This window comes from Salvelinus alpinus, chromosome 17 (assembly GCF_045679555.1).
Source record: "Salvelinus alpinus chromosome 17, SLU_Salpinus.1, whole genome shotgun sequence".
In the NCBI taxonomy this organism is placed as follows: Eukaryota; Metazoa; Chordata; class Actinopteri; order Salmoniformes; family Salmonidae; genus Salvelinus; species Salvelinus alpinus.
Genome location: NC_092102.1, coordinates 47,942,014 through 47,963,230, shown reverse-complemented (window position 1 = coordinate 47,963,230; position 21,217 = coordinate 47,942,014). Strand labels below are relative to the sequence as shown.

Below are 21,217 nucleotides of genomic sequence, written 5' to 3'. Positions count from 1 at the left end.
TTCCTGAAGAAAATAATGTACTTTTTACTCCATACATTTTCCCTGACACACAAAAGTACTTGTTACATTTTGAATGCTGGACAGGAAAATGGTCCAATTCACACACTTATCAAGACAACATCTCTGGTCATCTCTACTGCCTCTGATCTGGCGGACTCATTAAACACAAATTATTAGTTTGGAAATTATGTCTGAGTGTTGGAGTGTGCCCTTGGCTATCTGTAAACTTAAAAGTAAAAGTATGAATAATTTCAAATTCCTCATATTAAGAAAATCAGGAGGCATCATTTTCATGTTTTTTAAGTATATTTAGCAATTACATTTACTTTTGATACTTAAATATATTTAAAACCAAATAATTTTAGACTTTTACTCAAGTGGTATTTTACTGGGTGACTTTCACTTTTACTTGAGTCATTTTCTATTAAGGTATTTTTACTTTTACTCAAGTATGACAATTGGGTACTTTTTCCACCACTGACTCCAACAGTTTTTTTTCTGAGTACGACAGGCAGGACATTACATACTGAACCAATTGCATCATCTGTCGGGTTGTATCGGCAATCTTCGTCTTTCTTCGCCTCAACGATCACATGCATCTCTTCGACATCGCTGTTGTTTCATTTGCGCCATTTTGTCTGCTCACTTTGGTGATTGGGCTTTGGAACCCTGTACTGGAGCCAATCAGAGGGATACCGGACAGCGAAGAAACGGTAATAGAAGCCCTATGATAGTTGTCAGCACGGATTGGTTTGTCATTGACCAACCAAATTACTAACTCTACAAAATACAGGAATCGAACGTTGAAGCAAATCAACGTCGTGTTTTTGAACTGTAATGATTTCATTAATGATTGTAGTACAACATAATCCTTGCTACATAACCGAGGCGACGGAGACAGATTTGCATGCTAAATGCAACGTTAGCTTTGAATAAATCCAATAAATAATGTGCTGTTTTGTAGCTAGCTAATGTTATACGCAAATATTTATGCATTTTCAACATGCTTCCGTTCTTTATGTGAACATTTACAGCCCACGGAGTTAACTTGCTAGCTAAGCTAACTAGCTAGTCAACTGTCCAGCTAGCTAGTTACCTAATGTAATACCTGTGCCTTATCTCAAGCTAGCTAACGTTAGCTGTGTAGCTAGCAACAGTAAAGCTAGCGAACAACAAAGAAAACACATCAAGATGTCCTTCAACAAATCTAACGTTATGTAACCCATTTTGTTAATTACAAGAAATATTGTCCAAATCAAATGTTTTGGTCACATTCAAATATTTAGCAGATGTTATTGCGGGTGTAGCGAAATGTTTGTACTCCCAACTGAATGATATCTGATGATGTACCCGCCTCAGCTGAATCATTAAATTAGGCTACAATCCTGAGGGACAAGAACCGGAAAACACATGAACGCTCGTGTTCCACATGTCCGCTGAAATGGTGACTGTTTAGCTAGTCAAGCTAATGCCCAACAATCAATCATATTATTTTCCTGTTATATATGGCTACAACAACCTCATAGCCTATGATTGCTTGTGCGACCCTTTGGGTTTGATATCCCAGCTTGTATTGGACTTTCCTTTGTAGGCCTAATTTGTCACTCTGCCTCTAATTTGATTGATCAAACTCTGTATTTTGACAATGACAGGAAGGACTGTGACTAACTGACCATGGAGTACACCACCGCCACCACCTCAACAGGGGAGCAGATAGTCGTACAGACGTCCAACGGACAGATCCAACAACAGGTGAGTGGCAACGGTTCAACCTGAGCTGGTGAATCTCAACCAGACTTTACTGAGGTACAACAACTGAATACAATGTAGGCCTACATGTTGTTGAGTCTAGACTGAGAAGTGTCATTATAGGCAATTCATTTATATAAAATGATTCAATCTAATCTCAGACTTCTGGGATGAGTTATCTGTAGCTGTACCTTGTTCCGTGTTCATTAGGCACTAAACGTCAGAAAACTGAATGAAACAGGGAAGGGCTACCTGGATTTAGGGGCTTGTTTAAATAAGAAATGCACTTTTTTGTTTTCCGTTACAAAAATGCTTTGAAACGGTTTCCGGTTGCGTGCCCTAATGAACATGACCTTGTCTGCAGACTCAGGGCACAATGACGGCTGTGCAGCTGCAGACCGAGACGCCGGTATTGACGGCCTCTGGCCAGCAGGTGCAGACACTCCAGGTAGTGGTGTGACCGTCTGCCTATGTCACATTGTCACCCGGTCACAGTATTACATCGCACTGCATTAGTGTCACAGTGTACAGCATGCCTCTCGCCTACCATGCCCCATCTCAGTGCTAGCTTCCCAAGAACGCTATCGCTGCTCTGAGCTGCATGTCCCCAGCTCAGTGACTGGTTTGACTGAGTCAGTCCGAGTCATCCATGAAGGTACTAGCAACAGTCTGAAACATCGGATTGACCATCATATTATGGGCATTTGCCAGAGTTTTTCACCATTGTTCACGCTATGATCCGCTTACACTGTCAACTGGTTCATGTGTTCATAATTTTATGTCCTAAAACAGGAATTATATTCTGTTTTAATGACACGCTTGGTGTTTTATCAGCGCTCTGGCTGTGACATGAAACTGCAGAGTTATAGTATACACTGAGTGTACAAAATATTATGAATACCTGCTCTTTCCATGACATAGACTGACCAGGTGAATCCAGGTGAAAGCTATGATCCCTTATTGATGTCACTTGTTAAATCCACTTCAATCAGTGTAGATGAAGGGGAGGAGACGGGTTAAAGAAGGATTTTTAATCCTTGAGACAATTGAGGAATGGATTGTGTATGTTTGCAATTCAGAGAGTGAATGGGCAAGACAAAAGATTTAAGCGGCTTTGAATGGGGTATGGTAGTAGGTGCCAGGCGCACCGGTTTGTGCCAAGAACTGCAATGCTTCTGGGTTTTTCACGCTCAACAGTTTCCTGTGTGTAGCAAGAATGGTCCACCACCCAAAGGACATCCAGCCAACTTGACACAACTGTAGAAAGCATTGGAGTCAACATGAGCCTTCATCCCTGTGGAATGCTTTAGACACCTTGTAGAGTCCATGTCCCGACGGATTGCGTCTGTTGTGAGGGGAAAAGGAAGGCATTCTTAATTATTTGTACACTCAATGTATATGATTATCTGGGAATGAATGTATCAACTTTAACCCACCCACCCACAGGTCCAAGGCCAGCCCCTGGTGGTGCAGGTGAGCGGAGGGCAGCTGATCACATCGTCAGGGCAACCCATCATGGTGCAGGCTATGGGGGGGGGACAGGGACAGACCATCATGCAGGTGCCTGTGTCTGGAGGACAGGGACTACAACAGGTGAGGAATGGGATGAGAGGAAAACCATAGACATATAATTGCTATAACCCATTAAATTTGAATGCTTTCAAAGTGCAGTGTTCTTAGAGTCTTTTCCCATTCTAGGAATCATATTTATTTGAGCCTGAGTCTGGAGTTGGAATGATATCATGAACACACTATCATCTGACTATGTTTCATTGTCAGATCCAGCTACAGGGTGGACAGCAGATCCAGCTGCAGAACGGTCAGACGATCCATCTAGGGGGACAGCAGATCCAGCTGCAGAACGGCCAGATGTTACAGCTAGGGGGACAGCAGGGTCAACCCCAACAGATCATCATCCAACAGCCACAACAAGCCATCACAGCCGGACAGAACCAGGTACACACACACACACACACACACACACACACTGAAAGGTATACACCTATACAGACTTCTGATGACACACTTCCTCTATTAGGACAATGTGACATCATCGCTAACCATCAGCATTTGAGTCTGAATTCAAACATACTTTTAGTTCAACTTCCACATGAGGAATTACGAATTACAATGTAAATTCAAATCTCTCATTGACACTGATTCATGGGTCAACTGATCCAGCTGCAGCAAGGCCAGAGATGTTAAGCTTCAATCCTATGCAATATATACATTCGGTGTTCCGATTGACCTTTAGATTGGGCAAAACGAGTGACCTAAGAGACTTTGAGCGTGATATGATCGTCGGTGCCAAACGTGCCGGTTCCAGTATCTCAGAAACGTCCGGCCTCCTGTTCTTTTCACGCACGACAGTGTCTAGGGTATACAGAGAATGTTGCGACAAACTAAAGAAACAGTCAGCGGCAGTCTTGTGGGCGAAAACAGCACGTTGATGAGAGGTCGAAGGAGAATGGCAAGAATCGTGCAAGATAACAAGCGGGGGAAATAACGAAACGTGTAACTCGTCGATCCTTGTTACGGATTGGCTATTACAGCAGACGTCCACACCGGGTTCCACTCCTATCAGCTACAAACAAGAAGAAGCTGCTTCAGTTGGGCACGCCATCATCAACACTGGACAGGTGAGGAGTGGAAAAACATCTCCTGGTCCGACGAATCCCGGTTCCTGTTTCGTCATGCTGATGGCAGAGTCAAGATTTGTCGTTAGCAGCATGAGTCCATGGCCCCATTCTGCCTGGTGTCAACAGTACAGGATGGTGGTGGTGTAATGGTGTGAGGAACGTTTCACTGGAACACGTTAGGTCCCTTGATACAAATTGAGTAATATTTCCATGCCCTGAAGAATTCAGGCTGTTCTGTATGCTACAGGGGTTGGACCCGGTACTAGATGTGTGTACCTAATAAACTGGCCACTGTGTGTGTGTGTGTGTGTACAGTGGCAAGAAAAAGTATTTGAACCCTTTGGAATTACCTGGACTTCTGCATAAAGTTATCATAAAATGTGATCTTATCTTCATCTAAGTCACAACAATAGACAAACACAGTGTGCTTAAACTAATAACACAAACAATTATATGTTTTCATGTCTATTGAACACACCGTGTAAACATTCACAGTGCAGGGTGGACAAACTGTGAACCCTTGGATTTACTTCTGTGTTTTGGGTCATTGTCCTGTTGCATCACCCAACTTCTGTTGAGCTTCAATTCAGCAGGTAGCCTAGTGGTTAGCGCGTTACGCCAGTAACCGAAAGGTTGCTAGATCAAATCCCCGAGCTGACAAGGTAAAAATCTGTTGTTCTGCCCCTGAACAAGGCAGTTAACCCACTGTTCCTAGGCCGTCATTGTAAGTAAGAATTTGTTCTTAACTGATTTGCCTAGTTAAATAAAGGTTAAATAAATGTTTTAAAAATTGCGAACAGATAGCCTTACATTCTCCTGCAAAATGTCTTGATAAACTTGAATTAATTTCCCCGTCTGATAGCAAGCTATCCAGGCCCTGAGGCAGCAAAGCAGCCCCAAACCATGATGCTCCCTCCACCATACTTTACATTTGCGATGAGATTTTGATGTTAGTGTGCTGTGCCTTTTTTTCTCCACACACAGTGTTGTGTGTTCCTTCCAAACAACTCAACTTTAATCTGTCCACAGAATATTTTGCCAGTACCGCTGTGGAACATCCAGGTGGTCTTTTGAGAACTTCAGAAGTGCAGCAATGTTGTTTTTTTGGACAGTGGCTTCTTCTGTGGTGTCCTCCCCATAAACACCGTTCTTGTTTAGTGTTATTACACTCATCAACAGAGATGTTAGCATGTTCCAGAGATTTCTGTAGTCTTTAGCTGACACTCTAGGGTTCTTAACCTCATTGAGCATTCTGCACTGTGCTCTTGCAGTCATCTTTGCAGGACAGCCTCTCCTAGGGAGAGTAGCAACAGTGCTGAACTTTCTCCATTTTAAAGACAATTTGTCTTACTGTGGACTGATGAACATCAAGGCTTTTAGAGATACTTTTTGTAACCCGTTCCAGCTTTATGAAAGTCAACTATTCTTAATCTTAGGTCTTCTGAGATCTCTTTTTGTTTGAGGCATGGTTCACATCAGGCAATGCTTCTTATGAATAGCAAACTCAAATATAGATTTTTTGTTATTTATAGGGCAGGGCATCTCTAACCAATATCTCGTCTCATTGATTGAACTCCAGGTTAGCTGACTCCTGACTCAGATAGTCATTAGCCTAGGGGTTCACATACTTTTTCCAACCTACACTGGGAATGTTTAAATGATGTATTCAATATAGACAAGAAAAATACAACAATGTGTGTGTTATTAGTTTAAGCACACTGTATTTGTCTATTGTTGTGACTTAGATGAAGATCAGATCAAATTTGATGACAAATTTATACAGAAATCCAGGTAATTCCAAAGGGTTCACCTACTTTTTCTTGCCACTGTATATACCTTTCAAAGGGCAAAATCCCCCTTGTTGGTTCAGTCTGATAGGATATATATATATTTATTATATTCTATATTTCTTAATTTATTTATATTTATTTTTTGGATTTGTGTATTGTTAGGTATTACTGCACTGTTGGAGCTAGGAACACAAGCATTTAGTTAGGTATTACTGCACTGTTGGAGCTAGAAACACAAGCATTTAGTTAGATACTACTGCACTGTTGGAGCTAGAAACACAAGCATTTAGTTAGATACTACTGCACTGTTGGAGCTAGAAACACAAGCATTTAGTTAGATACTACTGCACTGTTGGAGCTAGAAACACAAGCATTTAGCTTCACCCACGAAAACATCTGCAAAATATGTGTACGTGACCAATAACATTGTATTTAGATTTTTAATGATATTTTATAGCATTAAGGAGATAGATCAGGAGTATGGCCCTGCGATAGACTAGTGTCCTGTCCCTGTACTGGTACATCAAGCTGCCTCACACTACAGAAACAAGAGATATGCTCCTGCTCCTATGAGCCGTTGTGGCTCGCACAAGCCAAGGCTACTTACTTTACTTGTCGCCATACTGTATATGACCCAGTCCTGTGTGTTCCTATAGGGCCAGCAGATCCAGTTGCAGCAGGGCCAGCAGATCCAGTTGCAGCAAGGCCAGCAGATCCAGTTGCAGCAAGGCCAGCAGCTTGCACAGACAGCTGATGGACAGACCATCGTCTACCAGCCAGTCAACGCAGATGGCACCGTCCTGCAACAGGGTATGTTTACAGTATGGCCACACACACACACACACACACATACACACCGACATGCTTGGGCGCACACTTGCCCACACACACACAAACACAAACAAACAAATAAAATGGTGAAGGTGGTGGTGTTAAGAAGGCCTTTTCTCCCCAGGAATGATCACCATCCCAGCAGGCAGCCTGTCGGGGGCCCAAATGGTACAGACAGGGGGTGCCAACACCACCACTACCAACAGTGGACAGCAGGGCACTGTGACCGTCACCCTGCCAGTCTCAGGCAACATGATGAACGCTGGTGGCATGGTCATGGTAAGGCCCCAACCAGAGATACCCAGATTATTACCTAGATCACTGAGGGGGTTGGGGCACGGTGTGTTAGTACCTGGTTATTATAGAGCCTGTAGTGGGTTAGTACCTGGTTATTATAGAGCCTGTAGTGGGTTAGTACCTGGTGAGTATAGAGCCTGTAGTGGGTTAGTACCTGGTTAGTATAGAGCCTGTGGTGGGTTAGTATAGAGCCTGTAGTGGGTTAGTACCTGGTGAGTATAGAGCCTGTAGTGGGTTAGTACCTGGTTAGTATAGAGCCTGTAGTGGGTTAGTACCTGGTTAGTATAGAGCCTGTGGTGGGTTAGTATAGAGCCTGTAGTGGGTTAGTACCTGGTTAGTATAGAGCCTGTGTTGGGTTAGTACCTGGTTAGTATAGAGCCTGTTGTGGGTTAGTACCTGGTGAGTATAGAGCCTGTGGTGGGTTAGTGCCTGGTTAGTATAGAGCCTGTGTTGGGTTAGTACCTGGTTAGTATAGAGCCTGTAGTGGGTTAGTACCTGGTGAGTATAGAGCCTGTAGTGGGTTAGTACCTGGTGAGTATAGAGCCTGTAGTGGGTTAGTACCTGGTGAGTATAGAGCCTGTAGTGGGTTAGTACCTGGTTAGTTTAGAGCCTGTAGTGGGTTAGTATAGAGCCTGTAGTGTGTTAGTACCTGGTTAGTATAGAGCCTGTAGTGGGTTAGTACCTGGTGAGTATAGAGCCTGTAGTGGGTTAGTACCTGATGAGTATAGAGCCTGTAGTGGGTTAGTACCTGGTGAGTATAGAGCCTGTAGTGGGTTAGTACCTGGTGAGTATAGAGCCTGTAGTGGGTTAGTACCTGGTGAGTATAGAGCCTGTAGTGGGTTAGTACATGGTGAGTATAGAGCCTGTAGTGGGTTAGTACCTGGTGAGTATAGAGCCTGTAGTGTGTTAGTACCTGGTGAGTATAGAGCCTGTAGTGGGTTAGTACCTGGTGAGTATAGAGCCTGTAGTGGGTTAGTACCTAGTGAGTATAGAGCCTGTAGTGGGTTAGTATAGAGCCTGTAGTGTGTTAGTACCTGGTTAGTATAGAGCCTGTAGTGGGTTAGTACCTGGTGAGTATAGAGCCTGTAGTGGGTTAGTACCTGATGAGTATAGAGCCTGTAGTGGGTTAGTACCTGGTGAGTATAGAGCCTGTAGTGGGTTAGTACCTGGTGAGTATAGAGCCTGTAGTGGGTTAGTACCTGGTGAGTATAGAGCCTGTAGTGGGTTAGTACCTAGTGAGTATAGAGCCTGTAGTGGGTTAGTACCTGGTGAGTATAGAGCCTGTAGTGGGTTAGTACCTGGTTAGTATAGAGCCTGTGTTGGGTTAGTACCTGGTGAGTATAGAGCCTGTAGTGGGTTAGTACCTGGTTAGTATAGAGCCTGTGTTGGGTTAGTACCTGGTGAGTATAGAGCCTGTAGTGGGTTAGTACCTGGTGAGTATAGAGCCTGCAGTGGGTTAGTACCTGGTGAGTATAGAGCCTGTAGTGGGTTAGTACATGGTTATTATAGAGCCTGTGGTGGGTTAGTACCTGGTTAGTATAGAGCCTGTGGTGGGTTAGTACCTGGTGAGTATATAGCCTGTAGTGGGTTAGTACCTGGTTAGTATAGAGCCTGTGGTGGGTTAGTACCTGGTGAGTATAGAGCCTGTGGTGGGTTAGTACCTGGTTAGTATAGAGCCTGTGTTGGGTTAGTACCTGGTGAGTATAGAGCCTGTAGTGGGTTAGTACCTGGTGAGTATAGAGCCTGTAGTGGGTTAGTATAGAGCCTGTAGTGGGTTAGTACCTGGTTAGTATAGAGCCTGTAGTGGGTTAGTACCTGGTTAGTATAGAGCCTGTGTTGGGTTAGTACCTGGTTAGTATAGAGCCTGTTGTGGGTTAGTACCTGGTGAGTATAGAGCCTGTGGTGGGTTAGTGCCTGGTTAGTATAGAGCCTGTGTTGGGTTAGTACCTGGTTATTATAGAGCCTGTAGTGGGTTAGTACCTGGTGAGTATAGAGCCTGTAGTGGGTTAGTACCTGGTGAGTATAGAGCCTGTAGTGGGTTAGTATAGAGCCTGTAGTGGGTTAGTACCTGGTTAGTATAGAGCCTGTAGTGGGTTAGTACCTGGTTAGTATAGAGCCTGTGTTGGGTTAGTACCTGGTTAGTATAGAGCCTGTAGTGGGTTAGTACCTGGTTAGTATAGAGCCTGTGTTGGGTTAGTACCTGGTTAGTATAGAGCCTGTAGTGGGTTAGTACCTGGTGAGTATAGAGCCTGTAGTGGGTTAGTACCTGGTGAGTATAGAGCCTGTAGTGGGTTAGTATAGAGCCTGTAGTGGGTTAGTACCTGGTTAGTATAGAGCCTGTGTTGGGTTAGTACCTGGTTAGTATAGAGCCTGTAGTGGGTTAGTACCTGGTGAGTATAGAGCCTGTAGTGGGTTAGTACCTGGTGAGTATAGAGCCTGTAGTGGGTTAGTATAGAGCCTGTAGTGGGTTAGTACCTGGTTAGTATAGAGCCTGTAGTGGGTTAGTACCTGGTTAGTATAGAGCCTGTGTTGGGTTAGTACCTGGTTAGTATAGAGCCTGTTGTGGGTTAGTACCTGGTGAGTATAGAGCCTGTGGTGGGTTAGTGCCTGGTTAGTATAGAGCCTGTGTTGGGTTAGTACCTGGTTATTATAGAGCCTGTAGTGGGTTAGTGCCTGGTTAGTATAGAGCCTGTGTTGGGTTAGTACCTGGTTAGTATAGAGCCTGTGGTGGGTTAGTACCTGGTTAGTATAGAGCCTGTAGTGGGTTCGTATAGAGCCTGTGTTGGGTTAGTACCTGGTTAGTATAGAGCCTGTGGTGGGTTAGTACCTGGTTAGTATAGAGCCTGTAGTGGGTTAGTATAGAGCCTGTGTTTGGTTAGTACCTGGTTAGTATAGAGCCTGTGTTGGGTTAGTACCTGGTTAGTATAGAGCCTGTGTTGGGTTAGTACCTGGTTAGTATAGAGCCTGTAGTGGGTTAGTACCTGGTTAGTATAGAGCCTGTAGTGGGTTAGTGCCTGGTTAGTATAGAGCCTGTGTTGGGTTAGTACCTGGTTAGTATAGAGCCTGTGTTGGGTTAGTACCTGGTTAGTATAGAGCCTGTAGTGGGTTAGTACCTGGTTAGTATAGAGCCTGTTGTGGGTTAGTGCCTGGTTAGTATAGAGCCTGTGTTGGGTTAGTACCTGGTTAGTATAGAGCCTGTGGTGGGTTAGTACCTGGTTAGTATAGAGCCTGTGGTGGGTTAGTGCCTGGTTAGTATAGAGCCTGTGTTGGGTTAGTACCTGGTTAGTATAGAGCCTGTGTTGGGTTAGTACCTGGTTAGTATAGAGCCTGTGGTGGGTTAGTGCCTGGTTAGTATAGAGCCTGTGTTGGGTTAGTACCTGGTTAGTATAGAGCCTGTAGTGGGTTAGTATAGAGCCTGTAGTGGGTTAGTGCCTGGTTAGTATAGAGCCTGTGTTGGGTTAGTACCTGGTTAGTATAGAGCCTGTGTTGGGTTAGTACCTGGTTAGTATAGAGCCTGTAGTGGGTTAGTATAGAGCCTGTAGTGGGTTAGTGCCTGGTTAGTATAGAGCCTGTGTTGGGTTAGTACCTGGTTAGTATAGAGCCTGTGTTGGGTTAGTACCTGGTTATTATAGAGCCTGTAGTGGGTTAGTACCTGGTGAGTATAGAGCCTGTAGTGGGTTAGTACCTGGTTAGTACAGAGCTTGTAGTGGGTTAGTACCTGGTGAGTATAGAGCCTGTAGTGGGTTAGTACCTGGTTATTATAGAGCCTGTAGTGGGTTAGTACCTGGTGAGTATAGAGCCTGTAGTGGGTTAGTACCTGGTTAGTACAGAGCTTGTAGTGGGTTAGTACCTGGTGAGTATAGAGCCTGTAGTGGGTTAGTACCTGGTGAGTATAGAGCCTGTAGTGGGTTAGTACCTGGTGAGTATAGAGCCTGTAGTGGGTTAGTACCTAGTGAGTATAGAGCCTGTAGTGGGTTAGTACCCAGTGAGTATAGAGCCTGTAGTGGGTTAGTACCTAGTGAGTATAGAGCCTGTAGTGGGTTAGTACCTGGTTAGTATAGAGCCTGTAGTGGGTTAGTATAGAGCCTGTAGTGGGTTAGTACCTGGTTAGTATAGAGCCTGTAGTGGGTTCGTACCTGGTTAGTATAGAGCCTGTAGTGGGTTAGTATAGAGCCTGTAGTGGGTTCGTACCTAGACTCAGTGAGGTCATTTAATTAAATATTAAACAATAGTTTATCTCTGTGGTATGGGGTGTTTGATCAGAAATAATTGTTGCAAATTAGCCTCGGTCAGACAGACACACACACACACACAGCAATCAGTGTGTTTGTTAGTCAGATAGTCTATGCAGTGTCTCTCTTTCTCCCCCCCCACTCTCTCTATCCCTCTCTCCTCTTTGCTAGAGGCTCTAACTAGTATGTCTCTTTTTCTCTCTCTCCCTGCTAGATGATGCCTAGCGGGGGTGCGGTTCCTGCTATGCAGCGTATCCCTCTACCTGGGGCTGAGATGTTAGAGGAGGAACCTCTGTACGTCAACGCTAAACAGTACCATCGCATCCTGAAGAGAAGACAGGCTCGCGCCAAGCTGGAGGCAGAGGGCAAGATCCCCAAGGAGAGGAGGGTGAGTAGCCTGGGTTAGGGTTAGTGTGTGATGACAGGCCCGAGCTAAGCTAGAGGAAGAGGGAAAGATCCCCAAGGAGAGGAGGGTGAGTAGCCTGGGTTAGGGTTAGTGTGTGATGACAGGCCCGAGCCAAGCTAGAGGCAGAGGGCAAGATCCCCAAGGAGAGGAGGGTGATTAGCTTGGCCTCTGTCTTTCTGAAGGGCTGTCACTATGGAGAATGGGAATTGATCATGTCCTGCTGCTGCTGGACTGAGAACAACACTTAGTGTTGTTAGTAGGGCTATACAGCTAAATTATTTAATACTTTACAAACTTTACCTCCCAGATTGTTCAAATTAGTCGTGGTTAGGGGTGTAACCGTACACGTATTCATACATAAACGCTTTGTATGGGACCTCCTGTGAGCCCAAATGAATAATAAAAAATAATGTAAAAAAAAAAATTTTTAGGCCCATGCCGAGTAAATCTGAGCTGGGAAAAAAAACATTTCAGGTTATTCCATTAAAACAACTACAGCCTATCACACGTTGTTATTCCGTTAAAACAACTACAGCCTATCACACGTTGTTATTCCGTTAAAACAACTACAGCCTATCACACGTTGTTATTCCGTTAAAACAACTACAGCCTATCACACGTTGTTATTCCGTTAAAACAACTACAGCCTATCACACGTTGTAATAAAGTGTATAAAATGTCCTTTTTGTGAGGCGCAGCCGGGAACTAGTTCTGTACGATGATGAGGATGATTCTCTATCGTTTAAATCTCCAGTTGGGGAACATTTTTGGCTTCCCAGTAGATTACAACGGTGATGGACAGAGAGAGTATGTCTTTCATCTGACTGCGCAATCCACTGTCTCATCAGCCCAGCCAGGCAATTTATAAACTTGATCTCCACTATAAAAATAATCTCGACATTATCTCACATTTCTTTTAGACTAACATTTGGTTTTCAACAGCAGAGATTTGTAATAACCTTGTTGTCTGTCTCTCTGGCATTTGCAACATTGTTTCAATATTGAAATTCGATCTCCAGCTGTCCCATAGTAATGAACAGAGAGTTGGGAAGAGACAGACATGCGGGCAGCTTTTCTCAGCCAGTCGAAATCATGAATCAGCATCATTTTTATGGCTATATACAAAGACATTTCTATAGAAAAACATGACATGCAGCTAGTTTGCTGTCTTTCCAGCTTCAGGTTGAAGTTATTGTGTTAGCTGTGTAGTTGGATATCTCTTCTGAACAGTGGCCTGACGAGAGAGCAAATGTTCAACGCAAGGTGAAATCGCACATTGTTATCAAATGTATTTATATAGCCCTTCTTACATCAGCTGATATCTCAAAGTGCTGGACAGAAACCCAGCCTAAAACCCCAAACAGCAAGCAATGCAGGTGTAGAAGCACGGTGGCTAGGAAAAACTCCCTAGAAAGGCAGGAACCTAGAGAGGAACCAGGCAATGAGGGGTGGCCAGTCCTCTTTCGGCTGTGCCGGGTGGAGATTATAACAGAACATGGCCAAGATGTTCAAATGTTCATAAATGACCAGCATGGTCAAATAATAATAATCACAGGATGTATATCAAACAAATCCCTAGAAAACAGCTTAAACAAACTATATTTATAATTGTCAAGAAATGTAATGGCCTTCCAAGCCTCTCGGTTTTGATCTATTTTTTTTAATTATTTGCAGCTACTTTGCTGTTATTCTGGCTACACTGTTTTGTCGTGAATGTGTTAGCCAAAGTTGGCTAGCTACCAAACAACGGATTAAAACGTTGCCAGCCATCATGGCAACGGAACATTTAGAAGGAACAACTGGGTGGCGTCCATAGATGTAGAACAAAAAGACATAACGACTGGGTCACTTATCTGGCAAACGAACCGATAGAACGAAACAACCAGCCTGTTTGCGTAGCAACCCTAGATTTGTGTTGAGACTATATCTTGTGGAAGGATGAAATATTATGAATTAATTCATCAAAAATAATGTTTTAATTAAAATGTTTCAATCATTTTTTTGAATATGTTGGTAACGCGTTGTGATAAAAGTGATAATGCCCGAGAAAATCGGCGTTTGAAGAAGGTTTGGAGGGCTTCTCGGGCATTGTCACTGAATTATACCATTTGGCTTGAAGGGCATTCTAGAGCCTGCATTATTTCCCTATAACGCGCATTATTTCCCTATAACGCACAGTATATTTGCACGGTAGAATTCAATGGCGATAGTTCATTCTTACATGTTCTATGTTTGAGCTGCTTTTGAAAGCAGAAGTCGAATTGAAAACATTATTGGCCTTGTTGAATTGGATGTTCATAATAGCAAGCTATAGGACTGATGGTTTGGTTAGCTAAACTAGCAAATCTGTTTGGTTACCAAGGCAACTACTGTAGCTAACTAGTAAACTCGCTAGCTACTTCAGTGGATGTTGATCATATTTTTTGTTGTTGCGTTAAATGTGTTAAATTATAGCCATGGTATAAAAGGCATAATCAACCCGGGGCTCTATGCGTTTTCTGGAAAATAAAGCAACTCCGTGGAAGGTGAGTTCCACTCCGCTAGCGTGTCGTGGAAAACACGTTCCACATCGTTCAGTATTTCCCAGAGAACGCACAGCCCCTCGTTGATTATCTCTTAGTGTACGTGTATCCTACTGTCTGCAAACTACCATCTGTTTGTCTTTTCTTAGCAACGTGTTGCTAAAGCTATTGTGTTTATGTTTTTTATTTGCGCCAATTCTCAGTGGTTGTGAATAGGGTTTTTTAGCACCTTGTGAAAGGCCTCAAACCACGTTACTAGCTTCCCTCTTGCACCCATTTCAGAAAACAAGTAGTACCTGCTCTATATAAGCAAACCAAAGCCGAAGTTTTCAATTAATTGGCGATGCACCCAGTGTTGCTCTTACTTAAAGGCCCAGTGCAGTCAAAAACATGATTTGCCTATGTTTTGTATATATTTCTACACTATTTGGTTGGAATAATACTGTGAAATTGTAAAAATTATGATAATGCCCTTTCATTTATTAATGCTATTTTTGATTTTATTTTACCCTCTCTTTCTCCCCAATTTCAATCTTGTCTCATCGCTGCAACTCTAGTGGGAAACTGACTACCATCTTGAGCACCCACTTCTCACACATGGGGACCTCTGATGTCACCTACTAAGAAAATGGCCTCTATAACACCATTGTTGGCAATTAAATGCAACAACAAAACAGTGTTTATAAAAAACCAATCTATAAATGGAGTTTTTGAACTCTACAATTTGTTTACAAGCATGATAGGCTGTACTTTTAGTTTATTAGCCAATCAGTGTTCCTCAACGAGTTAAAATCACATGAATGCAACTTGTATTTACAACTTTATGGTAAACCCCCCCCCCCCCCCCCCCCCCGCATGGTTACGAACGCAGCATCAGAGTGGAAACTTGAGAGGCCCAAAATAGCAAGCCGGTCACAACAGACAATGTAAGGAACATTGTGAATGCTGAACATTGTGAATGGCACTTAATTTTCCCGCTGAACTGAAACCGAACCTTGACTTCAAAACCGCAATACGTACCGAACTGTGAGTTTGGTGAACCGTTACAACCCTAGTTGTTAGTGACTAACACCTCTCTCTCTCTCTCTCTCTCCCTATCTATCTATCTGACAGAAATATCTGCATGAGTCCCGTCACCGCCACGCCATGCAGCGCAAGAGGGGAGACGGAGGACGCTTCTTCTCTCCCAAGGAGAGGGAGGAGATGGCCCTGGCCCTGGCCCAGGTAGGAGAGCTGGAGAGGGGGAACCAAAAGCAGAAATTGAGGAGGGGATTGTTTGAGCTCCTACTGGCTGCCTCCTCCCCATAACCGCCATTATACAATTTGAAGTGAAGAGTCCTTACTAAGTTCTTCAGGCTATATACAATACACATAAACCCAGGGCTTCACTGGTGCCAATACATTTTTCAGTTGGTGGCACTAGCGCATGATTTGGCGTCACAATAGAAACAAATTCAATGTCATTCCAGTCCCTCCAGGATTCTGCGATTGCATTTTTTTTTGCAAAATCACAAATTTCCCTTATATTATGCGAGGGCTTGTTAATTTGACCAATCAGTGCTCCCGAGAGGTGTAGCGGTCTAAGGCACTGCATCGCAGTACTAGAGGCGTCACTACAGACCCTGGTTCGATTCCGGGCTGTATCACAACCGGCCGTGATCGGAAGTCCCGTAGGGCGGCGCACAATTGGCCCATTATCGTCCGGGTTAGGTGAGGGTTTGGCCGGGGTAGGCCGTCATTGTAAATAAGAATTTGTTCTTAACTGACTTTCCTAGTTAAATAAAGGTTAAATAAATTTAAAAAACAGCACTAAAATTGTCAAGTCATGGTTCGATCGAGCCACACGTCAATTTGCACGACAAATTCAACAAAATCGTTGCATATTGCCATGCAAAATATCATAATAGCCACAGCAAAATCAAGCATTACAAAAATCACTGCAAAATTCAGTGCTTTATTAAAGTTGCCACTATGCAGACATCGCTCCGCTATTTCCTGTTTGCAAAAATTATAATAGTTTGCCTAATTTCAGTTTGTGACAACAAAAAAAAGCAAGTGTACTGTAGAGAATCAGTGTACCATCTAAACCGCTGTAAAATATATTTTCAATAACCAAAAATATTGTGTTTTCGGCTGTTTGAAACTGGTGTTCAAAAAATGAAACTTAAGAACGGGAAGCATAGAAATAGAGCACATAGAACAGATCTACCGCTTCATAAAAAAAGTTTTTGTCCTGAATACAGTGTTACGTTAAAAAGTGTTACATATTGCAGCTTTAAGAGGTGTATTAGACTACTGAAAAGGTATTCAATAACAAGTTTTATCTAAAAAATGTTGTGATTCAAAATATTTTGATGTGCAACCTAATCCAGTAATTGTTATACTTTACTGTTAAAATAGGGCTGCAGTCAGCATGCCAATTGCATTTTCCCTCACAACTTGAGACATCTGTGGCATTGTTTTGTGTGACAAAAATGCACATTTTAGAGTGGCCTCATGCTGTTTAATCAGCTTCTTGATGTCACACATGTCAATTGGATGGATTATCTTGGCAAAGGAGAAATGCTCACTAACGGCGACGTAAACAAATTTGTTGCCAAATTATGAGAGAAATAAAGCGTTTGTGTGTATTTATTTACAGATCATGAAACATGGGACCAACACTTTACATATTCCATTTATACCTTTTGTTCAGTGTAATTTGTAAACATTTACTTTTTTTTTTTTACTTTGAAAATGTGGAGTAGGTTGTGTAGATCAGTAAAAAAACAAATCAAATGTATTCCCTTTTGAGATGCAATTTTGAGGCATTGATGACTGTGTAATGGGTGTATAGACATTAACTAGCGACATGTTTCTGGTTGCATGTGTTGACTGGTATCCTACATCTTTCCTCTCTGTCTCTCTCTCCTCTCTCGCCTTCTCTCTCTCTCCTTCTCTCCCCATAGCAACAGGCAGAGCTGGCCACCCAGGCAGGAGACGACTCTGTAGCCCAGATGGTCCGTGTTTCGTAGCATTCTACACCCCGACAATGTCTTCCTCCGTATATACACCTCTCGCTAAGCTTGGCCGATATACCGTATACCGGGGGATTTCCAAATACCGACAGTATGATTTTCAATACCGTTTAAAAAAAATTAAAAAAATCATAATATTTTTGTTCGGGGGTGCGTGCTACACCACTGCTTAGAAATCTAAAATGTGTCAAATAAAAAGGATATCCTGTTCAGGGCTCCAGCTATGCATTTGGTTTGCTAACTTGCTCGCTAAGTGGCTAGATGTCAAGATCAAGCTTCTTGGTTACTGCAAAGACAGTCAATCCCATCCTGGATCAAGAACCCTCAACCCTCTTGCCTAAATTGTTTAGTTTATTGTGTAATATTATATATATATAATTTTAATAGCTCCCCTTATGTGCATTTCCAGTAATACCCAGTATGGTACAGAAACGGTGTGACATTATGAAAATCTTGATACTGCCCAACCTTACCCCTCGCCCATATAAGGCTCTGCCTGTATTCTATGACTGGGATTTCTCCATGATGGGTCACTATGAATGAACTTTAACCCTTGACCTTTTACTGGAACTGTTGTGCTGTGTTCTGGAAACCAATACTATGAGATGTTTTACCTTCATAAAACCCTGGTCGATGTCTTCATGTTTGCTGAAGCAGTCATAACGGAAGGTAGTTAGTAGCAGAATACATTTCGTTGGTCTTACAGGAGCTTATTTTTTTGGGGTGTATTTTACTGAAGCAAAGACTGTTTACAAATTCAGCTGTCAGAGTCAAAATGATGGTCGTTATTTTTGCCCTGTGTTTATCTTGTTTGTTCAAACATGTAACATTATAGAAGCCTTGGTCCATAGGAATTCTCAACTCCGATATTGACATACTAAATGAAAATGGATATTTGTTAGAATGTTTTTGGAAGCACTTCTCGTAGAAAAACAGAGAGGAGAATTGAAATTTCAGTTTACTTCCTGAATTGAAATGGAATTGACCCCAACACTACTTTTCAGAAGGGTTTTCAATATCCAGTTGTTTGTACAGGGAATGTATTTTATACAACCTTCTTCATGATAAAAACTAGATGTTTGTTGTGAGATACACAGCACATGTATGTTGCATTGATGTCTGACTACCCATGTACTTTGTCTGTTTAACTCTACGGGGATCTTTATTTGAAAAGTACATTTTATATTCTGAACTATTCTGAACATACATTTCTTTTTTGTGGTTTACAACCATTGTTTGACTGAACTCTTGTGTAACAATCTGTTAATTAAATTGTATTAGGTTCACTGTCTTTTTTCTAGCTCTGTGTGTTTCATTGATCGTATTTCTAGGGTCTATATATATATATATAATGTGTTCATGTTTTTTTATTAGGATCCCCATTAGCCGTCGCCAATGGCAACAGCTTGTCATACTGGGGTCTGACATATAACGAAAAAGATATTACAGACAAAATATTTTAAAAACATTCAAATGTGTGTGCGTGCATCTATCAGTTTCACATATATGTCAGTACATACACACAACAAGTAGGTCACATGATTTGTTTTTTGAAAGCAGGTTTGCTGTTCACTTGCGCTATATAGGATGGGAGTTCCATGCACTCATGGCTCTGTATAATACTGTATGTTTCCTTGAATTTGTTCTCGACCTGGGGACTGTGAAAATACCCCTGGTGGCATGTCTGGTGGGGGTAAGTGGAATATGCAAACAATTTTGAATTTCCAAAACATTAATGTTTCTTATAAAAACAAGAAGTGATGCAGTCAGTCTTTCCTCAACTCTTAGTCAAGAGAGACTGACATGTATAGTATTAATATTAACCCTCTGATTACAATGAAGAGCAAAACATGCCGCTCTGTTCTGGGCCAGCTGCAGCTTAATTAGGTCTTTCTTTGCAGCACTTGACCATATGACTGGACAATAATCAAGATAGCATAAAACTAGAGCCTGCAGGACTTTGTGGAGTGTGGTGTCAAAAAAGCAGAGCGTCTCCTTATTACAGACAGACCTCTCCCCATCTTTACAACCATCCAATCTATATGTTTTGACCATGACAGTTTACAATCCAAGGTGACACCAAGTAATTTAGTCTCAACTTGTTCAAGAGCCGTGCCATTCATTACCAGATTCAGTTAAGGTCTAGCACTTAGTGAATGATTTGTACCAAATACAATGCTCTTTGTTTTGGAATAGGTGGCCAGTAAAAAAACTGACTGCAATTCTTTAATGGTTTCAGTGATTTCATTAGCTGTGGTTGCTGATGCGTATATGGTTGAATCATCAGCATACATGGACACATGTTTTGTTTAATGCCAGTGGCTGGTCATTGGTAAAAATAGAAAAGAGTAGAGTACCTAGAGAGCTGCCCTGCGGTACACCGCACGTTACATGTTTTACATTAGAGAAGCTTCCATTGAAGAAAACCCTCTGAGCTCTATTAGATAGATGGCTCTGAAACCACGATATGGCAGAGGTTGAAAAGCCATAACACAAAAGTTTTCTCAACAAAAGGTTATGGTCAGTAATATCAAAAGCTGCATTGAAATCTAACAGTACAGCTCCCACAATCTTCTTATTATAAACTTATTTCAAACAATCATTTTTCATTTGTGTTGTTAGAACCAGTCAAGGCTGCTTTATCACTCTGGGTAGCGGAATGACTTTGGCTTCCCTCCAGGCCTGAGGACAAAGACTAGACCCTAGGCTCAGATTAAATATAGGAGTGGCTATAGAGTCAGCCACCATCCTCAGTAGCCAGTCAGATGTGCAGCCAGACTTATTAGCCACTCCTTTTGCCCCATCTCTTTCAACGATACAGTTTTTCAATTCCTCATCAATCCATGGAGCCTTAACAGTTCTAACAGTCAGGTTCTTAACAGGTGCATTTTTATCAATAATTGGAAGAAGCAATTTCATAAATTCAAGTGTAAAGTCTGGATGCTCCTTATTAATCACATCAGAACAACAAATATGTTTTACATCATCCACATAAGAGCAAAATCCTTTGTATGATTTCTTCTACACTATTTTAGACCCAGCTTTTGGAACTTTGGCTTTCCTTATAGCCACTATATTGTGATCACTGCATCCAATGGGGACGGATACAGCTTTACAACAAAGTTCTACAGTATTAGTGAATATGTGATCGATACATGTGGATGATCTTGTTCCTGTAGTGTTTGTAAACACCCTGGTAGGTTGATTAATAACCTGAACCAGATTACAGGCGCTGGTTACAGTGAGAAGCTTCCTCTTGAGTGGACGGCTTGATGAAAACCAGTCAATATTCAGGTCCCCAAGAAAGTAGACCTCTCTGTTTACATCACATACACTATCAAGCATTTCACACATTATTTAGATACAGACTTTTAGCACTTGGTTGCCTGTAGCAACAACCCTAACAGAAAAAGCTTTAGATGTGCCAAGTGCACCTGCAACCACAACACTTCAATAACACTTGACATAAGATCTTCTCTACGCATTACAGGGATATGGCTCTGAATATAGACAGCAACACCTTGCCCATAAGCATCCCTGTTTCTTCTATAGATGTTTTGTCATTGTATTGCTACTGATGTATCATCAAATTAATTAAGTGAGTCTCAGAAATGGTTAATATATGAATGTTATCTGATGTTAACAAGTTATTGATTTCATTAACCTTATTTCTAAGGCTACATATATTAATATGGGCTATTTTCAGCCCTTTCCTGGGTAGCTTATTAGAGATA

General features: G+C 42.2%; 1 protein-coding gene across 8 annotated transcripts; it reads left to right on the top strand.

Moving 5' to 3' along the window:
* Nucleotides 1-565: 565 nt before the first annotated feature.
* LOC139543097 (nuclear transcription factor Y subunit alpha-like) lies at nucleotides 566-18,774 on the top strand. Of its 8 annotated transcripts, none has more exons than XM_071349256.1 (10): nucleotides 566-713; nucleotides 1,653-1,752; nucleotides 2,114-2,197; nucleotides 3,196-3,342; nucleotides 3,529-3,705; nucleotides 6,835-6,988; nucleotides 7,134-7,288; nucleotides 11,753-11,926; nucleotides 15,580-15,690; nucleotides 17,415-18,774. In XM_071349256.1, the coding sequence occupies exons 2-10, from the start codon at nucleotides 1,675-1,677 to the stop codon at nucleotides 17,478-17,480; spliced, it is 1,146 nt and encodes a 381-aa protein (XP_071205357.1). In that variant the 5' UTR covers nucleotides 566-713; nucleotides 1,653-1,674; the 3' UTR covers nucleotides 17,481-18,774. The 8 variants fall into 8 exon arrangements, with proteins under 8 accessions (XP_071205357.1, XP_071205361.1, XP_071205360.1 ...); XM_071349259.1 differs by lacking the exon at nucleotides 566-713 and adding an exon at nucleotides 747-834; XM_071349257.1 differs by lacking the exon at nucleotides 566-713 and adding an exon at nucleotides 819-1,444.
* Nucleotides 18,775-21,217: the final 2,443 nt, after the last annotated feature.